Source organism: Meleagris gallopavo, chromosome 30 (genome assembly GCF_000146605.3).
Source record: "Meleagris gallopavo isolate NT-WF06-2002-E0010 breed Aviagen turkey brand Nicholas breeding stock chromosome 30, Turkey_5.1, whole genome shotgun sequence".
NCBI classification, from domain to species: Eukaryota; Metazoa; Chordata; class Aves; order Galliformes; family Phasianidae; genus Meleagris; species Meleagris gallopavo.
This window is the reverse complement of record NC_015040.2, coordinates 3029976-3038941: the sequence shown is the minus strand read 5'-3', so window position 1 is coordinate 3038941 and position 8966 is coordinate 3029976. Positions and strand designations below refer to the sequence as shown.

At 56.5% G+C, this 8966-nt stretch overlaps 1 protein-coding gene across 1 annotated transcript; it reads right to left on the bottom strand.

Annotated features, from left to right (window-relative positions):
* Positions 1-503: 503 nt before the first annotated feature.
* LOC100545142 (calcium/calmodulin-dependent protein kinase type IV-like) lies at positions 504-6512 on the bottom strand. Its single transcript, XM_010725008.2, has 10 exons — positions 6402-6512; positions 6055-6117; positions 4282-4364; positions 4099-4171; positions 3776-3866; positions 3615-3689; positions 3270-3345; positions 3055-3181; positions 2626-2778; positions 504-2434 (listed from the first exon to the last, which is right to left on the bottom strand). Exons 1-10 carry the CDS (start codon positions 6495-6497, stop codon positions 2258-2260), a joined length of 1014 nt encoding a protein of 337 aa, XP_010723310.1. The 5' UTR covers positions 6498-6512; the 3' UTR covers positions 504-2257.
* Between the last annotated feature and the right edge of the window lie 2454 nt (positions 6513-8966).

Below are 8966 nucleotides of genomic sequence, written 5' to 3'. Positions count from 1 at the left end.
CGCCGCCACCGCCACCGCCACCGCCTCCCCACACACCGCGCCTCCCCCTGCGCATGCGCCGCCCTTCTCCTAGCAGCGCTACAGCCAATCGACTCCCTGCTCACCCTGCTTCCCGCCCTCGCTGCACGGCCAATCAGTGCGCCCGGTTTTCTGTTTGCCCCGCCCTAATAGAAAGGGCGGGAGGAACGCCCCGCCTCTCCGCTAATGAGCGTCACTTCCGCTTCCGGCAAGGCGGTGACGTCACGCGCTGGGCGGAGCCACGTGCGCGCTGCAAGCACGTGGGCGGCTCGGGATCCCCGGCAGTCCCGCAACGTCGGGTTGCGGTGCCCGAAGGGCAGCACCCAGCGCTTGGTCTCGTTGGGCCTCAGCCCAGCGTGAACGGATTGACCGATAGTCAGCCCAGTCTGAACAGAGTGACCGACAGGGCCGGAAAGCAGTCGTACCGCATGGGCGCAGCCATATTGGTTTCCAGCCATTCGCACGCAGGAAGAGCAGAGCACGCGTTACGCCGTTAGATGTTTTATTTGCTGTCTATGCTCTTTCATAAATACCTGCGATATTGAAAACGTAACCACTATACCGAAGAAATAAGTTATTAAAACACATTCTGAAAACAGCATACAGACGGAAATGGCGTGTCCCATAGGATTGACACTGCTTTCCCTACCTCCAAGTACGGATATTTGTGGAATAATACTTTGTTGACAGAAGAGACAAACTCCTTTTTTTTTTCTTTTTCTGGCTACAATTGCCCCTGGGGCGTCTTCCTAGGATGACACTTTATTACCCATTATCTCAGTGATACTTTGTTTTCTGCTACCAGGAGCAGTCTGAGGGCAGAGCAATGTCCCTGCTCCTGTGCTGAGCTCCCTGGCCTTCTCCTGCGCGATGTTTTATATCTGTCCTTCACGTCAGAGTGTATGAATTAATGTTAACACCTGATTTAATAAATAGCAGACATGAAGTTCAGGCCCCATGGTTGTAAATGGATATTTCTGTGGGGTTTGCACATCTGCAGGATGGAGAGCAGAGCTCAGCACAGCACTGCATTCTGCCCTCTGTCTTCAAGCAGGGAAGGAAGAGGAAATAACAAAGAAAAAGGAGCATCGTTTCCTTTGTCCATTCTCTCACGCATCTGATCTCTCCTCTGTAATTGGCTTTATGAGCACCCTAAACATAAACGAGCACAACAAAGCGTGGATCAGCCCTTACTGTCATCCTTAGGATTTCTGTTTGTGCTGTAAATAAGTACAAAAGTCACCGTGTTACATTTCCCTCCCTGCATCCCTGGTTACAGCTCTGCATCTACCAACCAACCCTCTCTGGACTGTGTCTGCAATTGCAGCTCTTAGCTTAAGCAAAGCTGTGTCTTTTGTCTGCAGTCCCTTCTCTCCAGCACACGTAGTATGGCTTTTCCTGTCTCATTTCTTGTTCTGTATTAGAATCCACAAATGTTCATCCCGCAGCTTGGTAAAGAAATGCCTAAAAAAATCTCATTTCAAGAAGTTTGTCCTCGGATTTCATTAGTCTTAAAAAACCAAACAGAAAAGCAGTATAAACTCATCGTCCCCAGTGAAGGAACAACAGCACCGTTACGTGTTACAAAGCCTGACGCTGCTCCGTAGAAATAATTGCATTGTTCTTCATTAAAACGCCTGTCAGAAACGCAACGAAGGCAGCACTCCTCACCGACAGCCCTGCCACTCCCACACAGCACACACCGAGACTGAACACCAGGACGAATGAAACCGGAGTGTCACGAAAGCACGAATCAAACAGAGCTCATCTACCACCTAAAGACACCGAGGAGCTGCAGGCAGACGTTTTTGGGGGGAGGTCCGACACCCCCCTCCCCCCCCGCAGTGGGGCTGGTGGGTGCAATGGGGCTGGAGACGGGGCACACGTTGCTGGCCACCCCTCCCCTCTGCAGTGATGCCTTTGAGGACTATTTACAGAACTCTGTGGTAGAGATAACTCGCTGCCTTTGTTGGGAAAGTGAAAGAAATCCTTTTTTTTTTTTTTTTTTTTTCCTTGCTGTTTGCTCCTCGTTTTTAAGCAGCTGGGACACTCGTAATGCCACAGCAGCCAAAGCTGTTGGGTTGTTGGAAGACAGGAGTCGCCAGCGCTGCTTCCCTGCGGGGTGGGGGTGGACGCACAGCCGCAGCAGCACCACGACACCACGCAGGGATGCACCCCATGCTGCCATCCCCATGGCTGCCCCAAGAGCCCCCGCAGTGCTGCCGGGAGCCGGGCACCATCAGCTCCTGCAGCTCGCCCCGTTGATGGGCACTTTGGGCACAGCAGGGAACGCCTCCAGCTCCTCGGATGCAGCGGTGGCCTCAGTGCCCCCCCGGGAGCCCCCCCGGCTCCTGGAGCAGTCGTGGTGGCCGTGGTTGCCCAAACGGCTGGATGCCACCACGGCTTTCATGGCAGCCTGCAGGCAGAGCGGTGATGGCATTAGTAGGAAGCACACGCACACCTGGTTCAACCCCCAAGCTTCCCCACTCGGCGTTTTGCTGCTCGGGGCAGGGATTGCTCGGCCCCATTGAATGCAGCCCACGGATGGGACGAGTTTTGTGCAAGAGGAGGAAAGAGGGAGGGATTCATCGGGTTTTGTCACGTTACCTTCAGTTTCCTCCTGGCGTTAAATTCCTGCAGCTTCTTTTGTGTGCTGTCCATGTGGGCAAACTTGGCTGCTTTTCCAGTCACCCAGGGATGCTCCAGAGCCTGATAGACCGTCAGTCTCTTCTGGGGATCCAAGACGATCAGTTTTCTGACCTGCAGCCAATTTCAACGTGACAAAAAAAAAAAAAACCCAAAATTGTCATTTGTTCAGTGCCCCCCACTCCCACCCCTGTGCAATGCTCAGAAGGAGCTCTCTTGGTGGACTCACAGCCTCACGTTTGCAAGGAATACAGATGCACAGGAGCAGGAGGCAGAGAAGCATTGACAGTGACACCATTCCATTTGGCAAACTCCCGGCTTTGTCATTCTTACACCCGATCCACTCGCTTCACACAGCCTCAAGCTCTGCCCTGAAGCTCAGGGACTCACCAGGTCCTTGGCATTGAGGGAAACCTCGTCCCACCACGGGGACACGAACTCGTAGTCACAGGTGAGGATGCGGCTGTACATGTATTGGTCCCCACGTGGGTCAAAGAAGGGCTCGAAGCCGCAGAGCCTGGAAGGAGCGGAGGATCCCCAGTGCCCCCAGGCCCCATGCAGGGACATGGCACAACCAGGAGCTCACACCCCACAGCAGTACTCACAGGATGTAGGTGATGACACCCACCGACCACATATCCACCTCAGGGCCATAGGGGCAGCCGTGCAGGATTTCAGGGGCTGGAAGCAAGAGGTGGGGGTTAAAATCCAGTAGGAAACCCCTCCTGGGCACCTCCTGTGTGCAGAGCTCAGCACTGAGCTGGTTTGGGTTGGGGACTGATGACAAACAGGGTTCATGCATCACAGAGTTGTGCCACCTGTCCCCATCTCCTTCCAGCCTCCAATTCTGGGCTCTTTGTGAGGCAGACTGAAGAGGAGCACCGGGCAGGACCCCCCCCCCCCTTCCACCACCCCCCCGAGTTCCTCTGCCCCACATCCCCACTGCTCACCGCAGTACCCCGGTGTCCCACAGACAGTTTTCATGGTGTCCTGCTCATCCACGATCTTGGAGAGCCCGAAGTCACCTTGGGGACACACAGGGAGGGGTCAGACTGATGGGTGCCATCAGGGTGGGGAGCCCCGGGGTGCAGCCCCTCTGCTCAGCACCCACCGATCTTCAGGGGGGCGTCGGGGGACAGGTCTGCATACAGCAGGTTCTCCGGCTTCAGGTCCCGGTGCACCACTCCGTTCTCATGCAAATACTGCGGAGAGAGACGGCGGGGGATGGGAGGAGGAAGGAAAGGCTTTAGCAGGGCAGAGGAAGGACATTTCCCGTTCAGAGTTTCCATTTTTAAACCTATTTGTTGCCATGGAAACCCCATTTCCAAGCGGTGTGGCAGTGACCTTCCCCAGACAGCACGGCTCTGGGCATGCAGTGATGCTCCCAGACCCACAGCGATGCCCCCAAACCACATGGGGACACGGAGACCCTACCAACACAGCCTCCAGGATCTGCTTGACCACGTGGGCTGCATCCCGCTCACTGTAGAACCCCCTCTCCACGATCCTGTGGGTGCACAGCAGTCAAGATGTGCCCTCACCCTCCATCCCCAACCCCATAGGGGTGTCCTTCGGCCCCGTTCCATCCTCACCCTCCCTTGGGGCTGTGTCCCCTACCTGTCGAAGAGCTCTCCTCCCGTCACCAATTCCAGCACCAGAGCGATCTCCGAGGGCGTCTCGAAGATCTCCTTCAGTTTGATCTGAAAGGGATGAGGGTGGGTGGCAACAGATGGGGCTGTGCCATTGGGATGGGGATTTGCCATTAGGATAGGGCTGTGCCATTGGGGTTAGGGCTGTGCCATTGGGGTTGGGGCTGTGCCATTGGGGTTGGAGTTGGGGCTGTGCCATTGGGATGGGGCTGTGCCATTGGGGTTGAGGCTGTGCCATTGGGGTTGGGGCTGTACCATTGGGATAGGGCTGTGCCATTGAGGTTGGGGCTGTGCCATTGAGATTGGGATTTGCCATTGGGGTTAGGGCTGTGCTGGTGGGACAGTGCTGTGCCATTAGGCTAGGGATTTGCCATCGGGGTTAAGGCTGTGCCATTGGGATTGGGATTTGCCATTGGGACGGGGCTGTGCCATTGGGATGGGGCTGTGCTGGTGCCATAGGACCCTGCTCACTCCCACCATATAAATTCCAGATGTGGCAGCATTGGCACAGACGCACCCCACACATCCCCTCCTCGCCTGTTTGTTTCAGCCCAGATCTGGAACTGCCTCGCTCACTTAATCATGCATTAAGGACGAGGCAGGGGCTGCTCCTGTCGTGACTTTGGCCCCATCAACTCAAAGCTGGGGACGCACATTGATTTCACAGCCTCATCCCCATCCCTGCTGCGATGCCACCTCTGGAGCTGTGACACCCAGGGCCCCCATGAGCAGCACCCACAGGGGAGCAGCCCCAGCAGAGCTCTGCATGGAAGGAGCGTGAAACAATCTCCATTTTCCTTATCATTTTCCCTTCAGATACCGTGCGAAGTCTGCACAAACCCTTTGTGCCTGCGCGGCAAATCTGGAATTAACAGATCTCTCTTAAAAAGAAGTCAAAAATGCAATATATATATTTTTTAATATATTTTTTTTTAACAGAAAACAGAGCATTTCACGCTTCTTAAGACTTTTGTGACACTCTGGATTTCATGGGGCTTTAATCATTACCTTCGCAGGCCGGGTGACGAGCCGTGATACCCCGCAGGGCCGGCGGCACCGCGCGGCAGCTGACTGCATTATAATAATACACAGAAGCACTATAATTTTCCTATTAACTTCAAAAGTTTACAATCCTATTATCATCCACCGTCGAGGTTGGTGCTGAATGCTGGCAAACGGACCGAAGGCAGTGTTGTATAGAAGGAGATGCAGCAGCTGCCAGCAATCGCTCGGGGCTCCCTATGGAAACACTTAGCACCGAAGCACCCATGGGTGCTCCCCGTGCTCGGTGCCCAAAGAGTGTGTGGGAGAGCACAAACCAAAGCTGGTGGCATTTCTGTTGGTGTGTGAAATGCGGTCCCCTCCTCTGCTGTGTTGGGGTGGAGGGGCTGCTATCCCCAGTGCTGGGTTCAGGGAGCACGGAGCCCCTCGCCCTCTCCTCGCCTCTTATCTCCCCTCGCAGCAGTCCTTACTGATGGGCAATTGGTTCCGGTGCTCATTTCATCTCCTCAGTGGAAATTGCTCACCGAGTGGAAAGCTGAGGGCGATGGGGAGCCGGGGTGGGGGTGGGGAGCAGCTATGGAGGGGGTGAGCCCCACTGCACCGTGATGGGAAAGGAGGGGACGGCGCTGAGCGGGGCTGCGCTGTGCCGTAGGGCACCAAGGGGTCTGGGTGGGGGTGATGGGGTGATGGCTTCACCCAGTGCCGTGCTGGGATGGGGGCACTGCGGCCTCCTACTCACAATGTTGGGGTGTGAGAGGCGCAGCAGGACCCCGATCTCCGTCCTCACAATCTTTTTGTCGATCTGGAAGGCAGAACCCACAGACATCCATCACCACCGCTGCTGGTTCCACCGCACAGCTCCCCACGGCCATTCCCACTGCAGGATGTGCCCCAGAAATTGAGCCCGTTGTGCTTCCTCCCCCCAACCCTGAACTGCAGAGACTGGCATCCCCATCCCCACGTCCCCATCCCCACGTCCCCATCCCCACGGCCCCATCCCCACGGCCCCATCCCCACGGCCCCATCCCCACGGCCCCACCCCAATGCCCTTCACGCTCCCAGACCCTCAATGCCACCAACACTCACTGTCTTCTTCAGGATCTTGGCAGCATATGGGGTACGTGTGCCCTTCTCCTCACAGCTGTACACCACAGAGGTGGCTCCCCTGCAGGATGGAGGCATGGAGATGGGCAGGGGGTCCCAATCCCCCTCCCCACCTCACAAAGCCTCCACCAGCACCGAGCTGCTTCACCCCGCATCAGTTCCAGCTTTCCCCACTAAAGCCATTTTAATTAAAACTGAATCCTAAAGGCGGTTTAAAACCATAAGCGGCTTTCAGGGCAGGATGCAGCCCCCCCCCCCCGCCTCCCCAGCTCCAGGATGAGCTCAGTGGAACCGTGGATGCCGCAGGACCTCCCCCCATCCCAACCACACAACAAAACCTGCCACAGTGCAAAACTGCTCTGCCTTACAAAGGAAGAGCTGCTCCCATCAGCCTGCGCCGTGCTGCTCAGCTGCCCGTCACTTTCAGATCTTGTTAATAATGTTTTCTAACCACTGGACGGTGAAATCAACCCATTTCTTCAGGCCATTATGGGGCTAGTTTGCAATTTCATCTTTGCTGCCCGGCTCCTCGGAGCAGATTAATTCTCACCCCCTGAGTAATCGACCGCACTTTATTGCTCTTTGGCTTTGACACCTTCTGGGACAAGTTCAGGTTCTGGCTCGAGGCACACGCCATCCCCCCATCCTCAGTCAGCACCAAACCCCCAAAGGTCAAAGCCCAAAGAACCCCTTTTTTGCACCGAAATCTCCCACAGGAACCCAAAGACCCATCGCTGCCCATTGCTGCCCACAGGTGACCCTTTGCTGCAGCACCGCAGCTCCCGGGGGGCCCTCCTGAAATCCACCTCTCTGCTTTTAAAAAGGAGAGAGGATTTTGCAACTCATCTGCTGAGCTGGAGAATTGCATTCCCATGGCAACAGCAGAGCTGGGTACTGCGGGGAGACGATGAGGGGTTGGGGATGGCACGGGGTTGAGGGTGGCACGGGGTTGAGGGTTGCACGGGGTTGGGGGTGGCACGGGGCTCAGCCTGCAGCACCCACAGAGCTGGGCAGCCCCACACTTAGAGCATTTCCGAAGCATTTTCTGCCTTTTGCCTAGCATTTCCCATCACATCCTGAGCTCAGGAAGAGCTGCAGACAGCTTTGCTTTGAACCCAAGGCACCGCCAGTGCTGCTGTGCCCCATGGCCGTGCCTCTGTCCCCATTTCCCAGCTGCCGTGCCCCCTGTCCCTGCACCACGCTCACCCTCCCATCACTCAACATCCACTCTCAGCACCGCATTCTGCACAGATGATTTGCAGCCCACTCCTCGAGGGATCGTTTGAAGCCCATTGGCCCCCTCAGCTCCACTCCTCCAGCACAGCTCCGTGCACCCGCTGCCGTCACTGCATTCCCAATTACAGCAGCAACTGGACCCCTGCCGCCAGCAGCTCCACCTGGCCGCTGCTTAAGGCCTGGAGTAAATACTGCAATCAACCTTGACAGCCACGGCAGATAATTGTATTTGCTTTACAGATGAACTGGAAAATGTCGAACAATGGGATTTGCCAGGAGCCTGAATTCGCTGTGGGTGCCACCCAGCCCAGACCCCGGATGGGATGCGCATGGCTGGAGGAGTTTGGGGGCTCTGGGCAGGATCTGTTCCCCCACCACGTGTCCATCTGTGCAGGCAGCACACTCATCCCCAAGCTGCTGTTTGTGGCCCCACGCGTTCCTCTGCTGATGGAAACCCTGCAGGGGCTCTCAGGTGGGTGCGGGCTGCTCCATCACCTCCCCTCTGCTGGGGGGCTCATCCCCCAGAGCCAGCCCTGGCTACACCTCCAGCTCAAAGCAAAGGATGGGAAGCTCTGGCTTTACTCGATGTGCAGCAGCTCCCCATTTCCATGGCTGCAAGGCTGTCTGCTGGGCCCTGGCCCCTTCCCAGAGCAGGCAAGCATCCTACTACAGCATGAGAGCTGCTGGGTGACAGCACTGCATGGGGCACTGGGGGGGACGTGCCTAGAAATGCCCATGCCGTGTCCCTTCCTGCGCCTGGCCCATGCATCACACCTGGCACCATCCTGTGCCTTGGCAAAGCCCACATCTGAGGTGGCCAAAGGACCCAGGAACCTCCATGGGGGCTTGCTGTTTGTGCCCCCACCAGTTGCTGAGCCCCTGGTGGTGGGGAAACCCCTGGAGCTGGCTCTGGGCATGGGGATAGGCCTGGGACTTCTGTGGGGCCTCCTACCTTAAGTGGGACAAATCCTGGGAATAAATCCCCTGCGGGGATGGGATTTATCCTCAGTCGTGCTCCTTTGCTGGGGCTCCTCATAGGAGGGTCCCATTGCAGCCCCAGGTTCATCCTCCACTTGCCCAGAAGCCAAAAGTCAGAGACCACCAACCCAATCTCTACCAATGGGATGAGAAGCGTAGAGCACACGAGGAACCTGAACCACGTCCTGCAAGACTTCAGTGAGTGCTCCCAAAACCACAGCAGCAGCGCTGTGATCGACTCCAAGCCCCAGCTCATACATGAGGATGGGATCCCCCTGCCCCTCTCCATCCATCCATCCATCCATCCATCCATCCATCCATCCATCCATCCAT